At 39.2% G+C, this 13,961-nt stretch overlaps 1 protein-coding gene across 1 annotated transcript; it reads left to right on the top strand.

Moving 5' to 3' along the window:
• Positions 1-2,614: 2,614 nt before the first annotated feature.
• Positions 2,615-13,261, top strand: LOC145867103 (uncharacterized). Its single transcript, XM_082971146.1, has 5 exons — positions 2,615-2,866; positions 3,628-3,771; positions 12,255-12,371; positions 12,745-12,829; positions 12,959-13,261. Exons 2-5 carry the CDS (start codon positions 3,644-3,646, stop codon positions 13,244-13,246), a joined length of 618 nt encoding a protein of 205 aa, XP_082827272.1. The 5' UTR covers positions 2,615-2,866; positions 3,628-3,643; the 3' UTR covers positions 13,247-13,261.
• Positions 13,262-13,961: the final 700 nt, after the last annotated feature.

Below are 13,961 nucleotides of genomic sequence, written 5' to 3'. Positions count from 1 at the left end.
GGTCCCAGCTACACAATGAATGGTCGAGTCCTTCTTTATATCCCAAATCAGTCTGTTTAGCAGGCGCCATGACTTCAGAAATCCACTCCTTCAACATGCAGACACCAGCACACCACTGAAGCCATTAAGAACTATATTCAAAAACACACCTGGTAAACTGTTCAATCACCAGGCACACGACTCAACATAGTTCAATGACAGAGACTGTGGACTTAGAATAAAAAATAAAAATTGTGAAAATTAATAAAATAAAGTTGCAGCTGTCTTTGATATGGTCAAAATTAACTAACTGCTATCTTGAAATGTAGAGAAAGTGTTTTAAAATAGGCATCCAATCATTTGAAAATTAGTCGAAAGGCTAAGTGATTCTCTTCCTGAGAAGAAGCTGACAGCCTTCAAACAGAGCAAAAAAAGTGGTCCCAAAAAATATGTCAAATTGAATCAAAAAATGATACAGCTGTCTTTAATAAGATCAAACTGAACTAACTGCTATCTTGAAATGTTGAAAAAGTGTTTTTAAATAGGCATCCTATCATTTGAAAATTAGTTGAAAGGCTAAGTGATTCTCCTCCTGAGAAGAAGTTGACAGCCTTCAAACATAGTGCAAAAAAAGTGGGCGTGAACATAGAATATTTTTGGGTCCAAAAAAATAATATACAGCTGTCTTTAATAAGATCAAACTGAACTAACTGCTATCTAGAAATGTTGAAAAAGTGTTTTTAAATAGCTCAGTCATATCACTCAATATGAGTCAAAATCTGTCACATCCAGGAGTGCTCATTATGTCAAAAATGAAAAAAATAACAACTCACAGCTGTGTTAATAGACCCAACTCAAACATCTGCTATCTTGAAATGTCCAAAAAAGGTATTTAAATGGGTCTACCAGACATCTTCTGGAGAGAAGAAGGCTCGATCTTTTCTCAAGAAGAACAATCTTCATACCATAAGACAGTTCTTCTTGAGAGAAGATAAGGTCAGGGACTCCTGTCTTACTTTCTGTCATGTTGAGATGGGTTTCCCTGTCTTACTTTCTGTCATGTTGAGATGGGTTAGTTCTTCTTGAGAGAACTAACCCAAAATTAGTCTAACTAACCCAAAATTAGTTAGGTGTGTCCATCCAGGGGAACGTCCCTGGTGGTGTGTCCTTCCAGGGGAACGTCCCCGGAGGTGTGTCCTTCCAGGGGAATCAGTGCCAGTAGCTCTTCTTTAAAGTCATTTCCATGAAAATAACAGACATAAACACACATCTGTGCTACATGGGTGTTGTCAGTTCTCTCATCAATAGCCAGGGGAAAATGCTCAGCCTGACTGAGCCCCTCCAGAACAATCCTATACACGTCATCCGCCAGAGCACAGACACGGCGTCCGGCTGATGTCACAGACAGGAGCACCTGTTTGACAGACGCAATTAGGCTATCCATAGACTTGTCTGTAGCCAATTCCTCCAAAACTGTCACCATGCATTTTTTAAACAGCTCTGCGTCTGTGAAGGGCATGTTGTGTTTGGTTAGAACCCAGGATGCTTTTAGGAAGCACTTGTGACCTCCTGTTGTTGGGTCAGGCCACGAAGGAGGATTCTACTGCCGTGTTTGTAGCTTGTAGTTAATGCTTCAGTGATTCTGCTTCAGGCCTCTGTCTGGGGCGGGAAGGCTACTTTGAAAGTACCATGTTTAGATTCATAATGCCGTCTGAGATTGAATTCTTTGCAAACAAGACACACTCTGGCTTGGCATTGGAGAAATATGGTAAGATGAATGGATCTCTCTGTCCGTTCTTCCCTGAAACTTTGATTTTCATTATCCACCTTTCTTTTGTTACTTTTTGAGAGCGACATGTTCTCTTGCTATCAAGCTCATTGTTCTGAATGAATGTTGACATTAATAAAGTAGTGTAGACTACAGTAGGCTACGTAGACCTGTTTTTCCCCACCAATCAACGCACAGAGAAATAAACAAAAAGTTATAATTGAATAGAGATATTGGTGATTTTATGATTTTATCAGATCTAAATTATTTTATTGTCACTGAATGTACTATGTACTAATCAAATGTGTTAAACATGTTAAATTTGTAGTGTAGGCCTATTAATTGTGCTAATATTATACGCTAATTATGTTCTGGCCCGCCCACTTTAACTCAGAAAAAAATTCTCCCGATGTCACGTCCTGACCATAGAAAGCTGTTATTTTCTATGGGAGAGTAGGTCAGGGCGTGACAGGGGGGTTTTCTAGTTTAGTTTTTCTATGTTGTTTTCTAGTTTTGTATTTCTATGTTGGGTTTTGTTTGGGATGATCTCCAATTAGAGGAAGCTGGTCATCGTTGTCTCTAATTGGAGATCATACTTAAGTAGGTGTTTTTCCCACCTTTGTTTGTGGGAGATTGTTTTTGAGTAGTGTATGTTTCACCTCTACATCACATTTTTTTTTTTGTTCTTTAGTTTATGTGTATGTATTGAATAGTTTCACAGTTCAATAAAATATGTGGAACGATAATCACGCTGCACTTTGGTCCGCTCCTCTCTATGACAACCGTGACACCCGAAGCCAAATCTAGTTGACAAACCCTGTTTTATAGTATGTCATGGCCTTTACTGGCCAACTGCTGTTATGTTTATGATATACTATGGTGTTGTTGATGAACCCTGTTTTATAGTATGTCATGGCCTTTTCTGGCCAACTGCTGTTATGTTTATGATATACTATGGTGTTGTGTCACTAGACTTTGACCAGATATTATTGCATCCAAAGATCAACTGTACCTAGAACATAGATACAGAGCCACTTGTTATCAGGAAGGTGCTCTCTCAGAACAACGGAAAATATCTCAATGACTTGACATGTTCTGGTTGTGAATTCAGGCTACAAGGTAAGAATCTTCCCAGTGATTATTGTAAAGTGTGTAGAGAAATTAAATGTTTGGTTTTATTTTAGTATAGTGACTGACAGTAAAACACTCAGATCTAACAGTCCATTTCACCTGGGACAGCTACGTGACAGTTCAATCATACAAAATGGCACTAACTGGGCGTAGGCAAGTCAAATTCAAAAACATATTGTTCATATATCGTATTTGTATATCGTGGTTATTTTACAACTTATAAAAATGTTAATGTATCATAGTTGTAAATCATCTTTCAGAATATCAGAACATTTGTTGTTTTCTAAACTACAATGATCTCCTGCTTCCTGTGTAATTTGGTATGAAACCACTGAACATACTTTTCTTAACATTGATATTATGAACTGAATTCAGTAACAGCATAATAATATCATACCTGTTGAACAAAGCAACACACTAGAATGAGATAAATTATTAAAAGAGAAAGTGAGACATTATTATTATTATTATTATTATTATTAATATTATTATTATTGTTATTATTATTATTGTTATTGTTATTATTATTAATAATATTATTATTATTATTATTATTATTATTATTAGTTAAACTACATATTAGTCACGACTACATGTTCATGTGATGCATTAAATCACCTGACTGTTTGGATGTGTCTGTTAGAAAATGTTTTATTTCTAAGAGATAATGAATATATCAGAACAATTGACCTTCAATAATTAGTTAGTCACTGTGTTAACCACAACCAACATGCTGGATCTCTGTTTAGGGGTCAGTGCTCTAAAATGAGTCTCTCTGGGGAGAGGAAGGAAGGGGGCCCTGCCTCTAAAATGAGTCTCTTTGGGAAGAGAAAGGAGAAGGGCTCTGCCTCTAAAATGAGTCTCTCTGGGGGACATGACACCAAAGCTAAGAGGTGAGATGACAATTTGTTTAAGAATTATTAAAGAGTTTGTTTCTAAAATGTTACATCCCAAAAAAAAATTGTTTTGTTAAACACTATATAGCTGGAATGAAATGTTTGTATCCTTTATATTTTACTGTGATATGTGGTTGTCTCAACAGCACACACACACACACACACACACACACACACACACACACACACACACACACACACACACACACACACACACACACACACACACACACACACACACACACACACACACACACACACACATCTATAGAATGTTAGTATGACACAATCATTTAGCCTACTCTTAATTATTGCCTAATATGTTGGCATGCATAACTTTATTGTTTTACTAATTCTGATTGTTGTTACAAACGGAATTCTGACAATATATCCATTATATCAACACTCTTCACTCCTGTTAAAACCAAAACGGGTTCTATCTTCCTTAATATACAGAACCACTAAAGTTCTATACAGAACCCTTTATAGGAGGTTAGGAAGTGTCTGAGTATACAGTATATATACAATATATATAGAACCGTTTAAAGGGGGTTAGGAAGTGTCTGAGTATACAGTATAAATAGAATATATATAGAATCAAATTTCAAATCAAATCAAATTTATTTTTATATATTAAATGTATTTATATAGCCCTTCGTACATCAGCTGATATCTCAAAGTGCTGTACAGAAACCCAGCCTAAAACCCCAAACAGCAAGCAAAGCATGTGAAAGAAGCACGGTGGCTAGGGAAAAAAAAACAAGCATCTCTGTTTTGTCCGAGTTTAAAAGTAGAAAGTTTGCAGCCATCCACTTCTTTATGTCTGAAACACAGGCTTCTAGCGAGGGCAATTTTGGGGCTTCACCATGTTTCATTGAAATGTACAGCTGTGTGTCGTCCGCATAGCAGTGAAATTTAACATTATGTTTTCGAATGACATCCCCAAGAGGTAAAATATATAGTGAAAACAATAGTGGTCCTAAAACGGAACCTTGAGGAACACCGAAATTTACAATTGATTTGTCAGAGGACAAACCATTCACAGAGACAAACTGATATCTTTCCGACAGATAAGATCTAAACCAGGCCAGAACTTGTCCATGTAGACCAATTTGGGTTTCCAATCTCTCCAAAAGAATGTGGTGATCGATGGTATCAAAAGCGGCACTAAGATCTAGGAGCACGAGGACAGATGCAGAACCTCGGTCTGACGTCATTAAAAGGTCATTTACCACCTTCACAAGTGCAGTCTCAGTGCTATGATGGGGTCTAAAACCAGACTGAAGCGTTTTGTATACATTGTTTGTCTTCAGGAAGGCAGTGAGTTGCTGTGCAACAGCTTTTTCTAAAATTTTTGAGAGGAATGGAAGATTCGATATAGGCCGATAGTTTTTTATAATTTCTGGATCAAGATTCGGCTTTTTCAAGAGAGGCTTTATTACTGCCACTTTTAGTGAGCTTGGTACACATCCGGTGGATAGAGAGCCGTTTATTATGTTCAACATAGGAGGGCCAAGCACAGGAAGCAGCTCTTTCAGTAGTTTAGTTGGAATAGGGTCCAGTATGCAGCTTGAGGGTTTGGAGGCCATGATTATTTTTATCATTGTGTCAAGAGATATAGTACTAAAACACTTTAGTATCTCCCTTGATCCTAGGTCCTGGCAGAGTTGTGTAGACTCAGGACAATGGAGCTTTGGAGGAATACCCAGATTTAAAGAGGAGTCTGTAATTTGCTTTCTAATGATCATGATCTTTTCCTCAAAGAAGTTCATAAATGTATTACTGCTGAAGTGAAAAGCCTTCCTCCATTTGCGAAGGCTGCTTTTTAGTTAGCTTTGCGACAGTATCAAAAAGACATTTCGGATTGTTCTTATTTTCCTCAATTAAGTTGGAAAAATAGGATGATCGAGCAGCAGTGAGGGCTCTTCGATATTGCACGGTACTGTCTTTCCAAGCTAGTCGGAAGACTTCCAGTTTGGTGTGGCGCCATTTCCGTTCCAATTTTCTGGAAGCTTGCTTCAGAGCTCGTGTATTTTCTGTATACCAGGGAGCTAGTTTCTTATGACAGATGTTTTTAATTTTTAGGGGTGCAACTGCATCTAGGGTATTGCGCAAGGTTAAATTGAGTTCCTCGGTTAGGTGGTTAACTGATTTTTGTCCTCTGACGTCCTTGGGTAGGCAGAGGCAGTCTGGAAGGGCATCAAGGAATCTTTGGGTTGTCTGAGAATTTATAGCACGACTTTTAATGCTCCTTGGTTGGGGTCTGAGCAGATTATTTGTTGCAATTGCAAACGTAATAAAATGGTGGTCCGATAGTCCAGGATTTTGAGGAAAAACATTAAGATCCACAACATTTATTCCATGGGACAAAACTAGGTCCAGAGTATGACTGTGGCAGTGAGTAGGTCCAGAGACATGTTGGACAAAACCCACTGAGTCGATGATGGCTCCGAAAGCCTTTTGGAGTGGGTCTGTGGACTTTTCCATGTGAATGTTAAAGTCACCAAAAATTAGAATATTATCTGCTATGACTACAAGATCCGATAGGAATTCAGGGAACTCAGTGAGGAACACTGCATATGGCCCAGGAGGCCTGTAAACAGTAGCTATAAAAAGTGAGTGAGTAGGCTGCATAGATTTCATGACTAGAAGCTCAAAAGACGAAAACGTCATAGTTTTTTTTTTTTGTAAATTGAAATTTGCTATCGTAAATGTTAGCAACACCTCCGCCTTTGCCGGATGCACGGGGGGTATGGTCACTAGTGTAACCAGGGGGTGAGGCCTCATTTAACACAGTAAATTCATCAGGCTTAAGCCATGTTTCAGTCAGGCCAATCACGTCAAGATTATTATCAGTGATTAGTTCATTGACTATAACTGCCTTGGAAGTGAGGGATCTAACATTAGGTAACCCAATTTTGAGATGTGAGGTATCACAATCTCTTTCAATAATGGCAGGAATGGAGGAGGTCTTTATACTAGTGAGATTGCTAAAGCGAACACCGCCATTTTTAATTTTGCCCAACCTAGATCGAGGCACAGACACGGTCTCAATGGGGAAAGCTAAGCTGACTACGCTGACTGTGCTAGTGGCAGACTCCACTAAGCTGGCAGGCTGGCTAACAGCCTGCTGCCTGGCCTGCACCCTATTTCATTGTGGAGCTAGAGGAGTTAGAGCCCTGTCTATGTTCGTAGATAAGATGAGAGCACCCCTCCAGCTAGGATGGAGTCCGTCACTCCTCAACAGGCCAGGCTTGGTCCTGTTTGTGGGTGAGTCCCAGAAAGAGGGCCAATTATCTACAAATTCTATCTTTTGGGAGGGGCAGAAAACAGTTTTCAACCAGCGATTGAGTTGTGAGACTCTGCTGTAGAGCTCATCACTCCCCCTAACTGGGAGGGGGCCAGAGACAATTAATCGATGCCGACACATCTTTCTAGCTGATTTACACGCTGAAGCTATGTTGCGCTTGGTGACCTCTGACTGTTTCATCCTAACATCGTTGGTGCCGACGTGGATAACAATATCTCTATACTCTCTACACTCGCCAGTTTTAGCTTTAGCCAGCACCGTCTTTAGATTAGCCTTATAGAACCCTTTATAGGAGGTTAGGAAGTGTCTGAGTATACAGTATATATGGAATATATATAGAACCCTTTATAGGAGGTTAGGAAGTGTCTGAGTATACAGTATATATAGAATATATATAGAACCCTTTATAGGAGGTTAGGAAGTGTCTGAGTATACAGTATATATAGAATATATATAGAAACCTTTATAGGAGGTTAGGAAGTGTCTGAGTATACAGTATATATAGAATATATATAGAACCCTTTATAGGAGGTTAGGAAGTGTCTGAGTATACAGTATATATAGAATATATATAGAACCCTTTATAGGAGGATAGGAAGTTTCTGAGTATACAGTATATATAGAATATATATAGAACCCTTTATAGGAGGATAGGAAGTGTCTGAGTATACAGTATATATAGAATATATATAGAACCCTTTATAGGAGGATAGGAAGTGTCTGGGTATACAGTATATATAATATATATAGAACCCTGTATAGGAGGTTAGGAAGTGTCTGAGTATACAGTATATATAGAATATATATAGAACCCTTTATAGGAGGTTAGGAAGTGTCTGAGTATACAGTATATATAGAATATATAGAGAATCCTTAATAGGAGGTTAGGAAGTGTCTGAGTATACAGTATATATAGAATATATATAGAACCCTTTATAGGAGGTTAGGAAGTGTCTGAGTAGACAGTATATATAGAATATATATAGAACCCTTTATAGGAGGATAGGAAGTTTCTGAGTATACAGTATATATAGAATATATATAGAACCCTTTATAGGAGGATAGGAAGTGTCTGAGTATACAGTATATATAGAATATATATAGAATCCTTTACTGGAGGTTAGCCTGTCTGAGTATACAGTATATATAGAATATATATAGAACCCTTTATAGGAAGTTAGGAAGTGTCTGAGTATACAGTATATATAGAATATATATAGAACCCTTTATAGGAGGTTAGGAAGTGTCTGAGTATACAGTATATATAGAATATATATAGAATCCTTTACAGGAGGTTAGCCTGTCGGAGTATACAGTATATATAGAATATATATAGAACCCTTTATAGGAGGTTAGGAAGTGTCTGAGTATACAGTATATATAGAATATATAGAACTATATAGGGTTCTTTGATCAGAACTCTAGAGGTTCTTCTTCACTGAACTGATCTTCATTATATCCAAACACACTGGTGGTCAGGGAGGCATCTCTTTGTTTGAACGATGGCCCACGCCAACTCTGGCTGACTTTTTTACAATACATTATAATACATTACATTACATTACAATACAACTTTGTCCCCATTAGTTACAGCAAACAACAAACATGTCTCTTCTTACTCCGTAAGAGTAAATTATCTTTATTGTCAGCACTTCTATGACCAATTTTCTACTCTGAGAAGCTTTGTGGATATGGGCCCAGATTTCAAAATATTGTTATAAAAACTTTGAATGTTTGTTTAACATAATATTAAAAAATGAATATTACTAATTTAACCCACTGTCAAGACTGGGTTTAGTTGTTTTGTGCCACTGTTCTGGAACTTCCCGTACAGAACTGTCCGTGTCCACGTACGGTGTGGCGCAAAGCGGTTACGCGCAGAGTGGGCTGAGGTGATCTTGGGGAATAACAACGGAGTTCACTACAGTGTTGAGACACCGAAGTTTATTGTTCAATTAGCTTTTTGCTGAATGGTCAGGGACAGTATGAGTGTAAACAGTTCTTTTCACTCTCTATCCTTGTTTCATTTTGTGGTTCACTGGATTCATGATCATCATCGAGATGAGGTACAGAACAACCTGCTAGCTAGCCAAGCTAGTCGGTACAGCTAGGTAAGCTAGCTAGCTACTATACCAGCAGCATCCTGGTTATCCTAGCTATCAAATCAAATGTATTTATAAAGCCCTTCTTACATCAGCTGATATCTCAAAGTGCTGTACAGAAACCCAGCCTAAATCCCCAAACAGCAGGCAATGCAGGTGTAGAAGCAAGGTGGCTAGGAAAAAATCCATAGAAAGGCCAGAACCTAGAAATAAACCTAGAGAGGAACCAGGCTATGAGGGCTGTGCCAGGTGGAGATTATAACAAAACATGACCAAGATGTTCAAATATTCAAAGATGACCAGCATGGTCAAATAATAATAATCACAGTGGTTGTCGAGGGTGCAACAGGTCAGCACCTCAGGAGTAAATGTCAGTTGGCTTTTCATAGACGATCATTCAGAGTATCTCTACCGAAAACAGCAGGTCTGGGACAGGTAGCACGTCCGGTGAACAGGTCAGGGTTCCATAGCCGCAGGCAGAACAGTTGAAACTGGAGCAGCAGCACGGCCAGGTGGACTTGGGACAGCAAGGAGTCATCAGGCCAGGTAGTCCTGAGGCATGGTCCAAGGGCTCAGGTCCTCTGAGAGAGAGAGAGAGAGAGAAAGAAAGAAAGAAAGAAAGAAAGAAAGAAAGAAAGAAAGAAAGAGAGAAAGAGAGAATTAGAGAGAGCATACTTAAATTCACACAGGACACCGTATAAGACAGGATAAATACTCCAGATATAACAGACTGACCCTAACCCCCAACACTTAAACTACTGCAGCAGAAATACTGGAGGCTGAGACAGGAGGGGTCGGGAGATACTGTGGCCCCATCCGACGATACCCCAGGACAGGCCCAAACAGGCAGGATATAACCCAACACACTTTGCCAAAGCACAGCCCCCACACCACTATAGGGATATCTTCAACCACCAACTTACCATCCTAAGACAAGGCCGAGTATAGCCCACAAAGATCTCCGCCACGACACAACACAAGGGGGGCACCAACCCAGACAGGAAGATCACATCAGTGACTCAACCCAATCAAGTGTCGCACCCCTTCCAGGGACGGCATGGAAGAACACCAGTAAGCCAGTGACTCAGCCCCTGTAATAGGGTTAGAGGCAGAGAATCCCAGTGGAGAGAGGGGAAGCACTAACTGAAGTTTATTTACTGCTTTATCACTACATCATCACCGGTTGCCTGCGTTTCTTGTGGACCAATGGAGATACCCGGATGTTTCTTCCACCTGTTAAATCCCGTGGAGGGCTTCTCCCTCTCGTTGACGGATGCTGGCTACCTCTGTCTGGTTCTCCTCTCTTCACTAGATGGACAGTAACTTTAGTGTTTAAACCCTCTGTGTCCAAGGACCGAACTTTTGAATATTATTTTCGGGGCGCCTCAGTAGGCTGAACTCATGACTTTTTCAACAATGTTTTTTTCTAATAAAAACTAGTTCATTGCATCCACCATGGAGCCCAGTTTCATAACATTACCTTATGTCCCTAGTTATGAAGTAATCGTGAAAAAACAGGCCTTATTTCAAGCCATTTTTCACCCTGCCAGCTCCTATTAGTTCTATTGAGCACCATGGCACCAACTCTCCTTCTGAACGTTCTATTCCCAGCTCATTGGTCTGCGTCACAATATCAGCTATGCTACTGTTATCAATGAGACCTGTCGACATTAACCGTGAACGCTTAACTCAGGTCACTTATTGTACTGAGATGTATTGCCTTAGACCGCTGCACCACTTGGGAGCCCATATTGGTTTTCAGAAAAAAGTATTCAACTTAAACAAAACGCATGTCCCTGTCCTCTTTTTCAAGATGTGGCTGATTTAAGCAGCCAGAAGACATTGTTTTCATTAAGAATGATTTAATTGTTGTGACGATTTGTTGTATCTAAATGGCTGCTGGGTCATTTGATATGCATTGAAATCTTCATTCGTAGACATCGAATTGAGTGAACCAAATGGACAGGTCTAGCTCGTTGATTTGTAGATCTGACTCAGTTGCTACCTCAGATTATGAGCCTATCAGGTGTCGTGAATGAGTTATGTAGTTCCCACAGAATGCCACAGGGAAGAGCAAGAGAGCTACAAACACATACTATTTTTTAAGCATTTTTAATATTTTGTTAATCAAAACCTGTCTAAGCGTTGTGCTGTTTTTATTTTGATATTAGTTATTGTATTATATGTATTATTACAAGGCAGAACACTTGATCAACAAGCCACATGTGTTTTATTTTTCAAATGTGGTTTGAACTGGGTGACCTGGTAACCTCTATGTCAAAGTCCAGGAATTGGCGTGGGATAGGTGGGACAGGTTTGAGACTGATCTAAGGAATTAATGAGAAAAATACACTTTATTTCTCAGCTGCCTCACCAATGACTGTATATGAATTAATAACTTTTAATTGCTGAATATTTATAAAAAATATACAGCCAAATAATCACTAGTCAGATGTTCTGAATATCATTAGTCAGAACCTCAACCACAGTATAGATGCATTTTAAAATATTTTCTTAATATCTCATATTGGGACTAAACAGCCTCGGAATAGAAAAGATGAGAGTGCATCTCCCAGCCCGCCAATAAATTACATCATGCAACGGTTAGCGAATTTACCTCAACATGCCCCTCATTTGCGCGAGAAGGCAGAGTAACGACACCAGCTTTTTGGTGGTGGCTGAGTTGTCTGCTTGTGCGAGAAGGCAGAGCAGGTCGATGCTGGTTGATGAATTTGACAATGAATGTACTAGAGCAGAGGGAACTTTTCCTGTGAGGGGGACTGGGGGTGTATCCAGGGAGAAAACTAATCTACTGAACTATCTATTGTGGTCTTATGCTTCCATCTATTGGAATAATTCGCAACAACAGTACTACTGAATAATGTGTAATTCCTTACTAAAGTAGTAATTACTCAGAATGGCAAAATATAACATTATCTAGTTCATTTTACCACTTACAACCATTAAATATACATTTATAGCATAACAAACATTGAAACTGACATAAACCAAAAACACCATACATTTAGTAGATGAGATATGTAATGTTTGTCTCTGTTGTGTTGAAGCCCAATCAAGCAGCAGAGACCAGCCTTCCCTGTTCCCAGCTGTGTGTCCATGAAGAGTGACCAGTCTATCGGTCATCCTATAGGGTTTAGAGAGGGAGACTTTTCTACTGAACAAAGGTAAGAAGAACTCATGGGTCATGGTCAGTGAGTTAAACAACACTGTCTCTAGTCATTTCTCCTCTCCCATTTTCACATTTCTTTTGGTTGTTTTCATAATCCATAGGCTAATCCTTTTATCCATTTATATAGTCCTAAAACAATATTAAACAAACACAACGTTCCCTCCCTGTGTGTGTGTGTGTGTGTGTGTGTGTGTGTGTGTGTGTGTGTGTGTGTGTGTGTGTGTGTGTGTGTGTGTGTGTGTGTGTGTGTGTGTGTGTGTGTGTGTGTGTGTGTGTGTGTGTGTGTGTGTGTGTGTGTGTGTGTGTGTGTGTGTGTGTGTTTGTGTACTCCCTGGATGAGGACATGTAATCAAATGTTTTGTCCACAGACACCAACAGGAGAGATCAGAGTCAGAGATTCTCAGTGGTCAGTCTTCCCAGAGTCATCAAACAGACCTGGACTCTATATTCAGTGTATGTGGTCCTGTTATGAACATTTGTTTTTGTTTACCTCAAGTAAAGTTGATCTGTCAATTATTCATTAATGTGTTAATGAGAAAGCATTTCTTCTCTTGCTTAACTTATTTACTTGATTTATTTCAGTTGCTTGAAGAGAAAATTATGACATTTGTGAAGAACGAGCTGAAGATGTTCAAGAGGATTCTTAGTCCAGAACTCCCAGAAGGCTTTGAGAGTCAGAAGCAGGATGAGGAAGTGGTGGATGCTGAAGATGAGAAGCAGGAGAGCAGTGCCAGAGAGGGGGCTCTGAAGATCACACTGCACGTCCTGAGGAAAATGAACCAGAAGGAGCTTGCTGACACACTGGAGAAATGTAAGATCTGTCTGCCTCATGTTGAATGCTGTTTTATAACATTTAAAAGCTGTAGCTAAAGTACAGCTAAAGTAGCTGAGTAACTCAATGATATTGTAGCAGCCTTAACACAACACCTAGTGACCTCATCAAGTAGCAGAAGGGATGTGTTGTGTTGATTAATTTAGAGAGAGAGACAGAGACAGAGAGACAACATTAATAATACCATCAATAATACCAATAATTACATTATCAGTCACACCAGTCTGTAATGCATTATGAAAACATTTAAACAGTCAGTTAAGAGAATAAATGATTATAATTTAAAATGTTATAACAGTCCTACAATACTGTAGGCATTAAAACAGACGTAATATTAATATCCTCTGTGCTATTTCTTCATTCAGATGAGCTTGCTGTGATTTGCCAACGTGAACTCAAATCTAATCTAAAGAAGAAGTTTCAATGTGTATTTGAGGGGATCGCTAAACAAGGAAACCCAACACTTCTCAATAAGATCTACACAGAGCTCTACATCACAGAGGGTGGAACAGGAGAGGTCAATAATGAACATGAGCTGAGACAGATTGAGACAACAACCAGGAAACAAGCAAGACCAGAGACTGCAGTCAAATGTAACGACATCTTCAAACCCTTAACTGGACAAGACAAACTTATCAGAACTGTGCTGACAAAGGGAGTCGCTGGCATTGGAAAAACAGTCTCTGTGCAGAAGTTCATTCTGGACTGGGCTGAAGGAAAAGCCAATCAGGATGTTCAATTTGTGTTTTCATT

This window comes from Salmo salar, unplaced genomic scaffold (genome assembly GCF_965601325.2).
Source record: "Salmo salar unplaced genomic scaffold, fSalSal1 ptg000206l, whole genome shotgun sequence".
NCBI classification, from domain to species: domain Eukaryota; kingdom Metazoa; phylum Chordata; class Actinopteri; order Salmoniformes; family Salmonidae; genus Salmo; species Salmo salar.
This window is presented reverse-complemented; position numbering and strand designations above follow the sequence as displayed.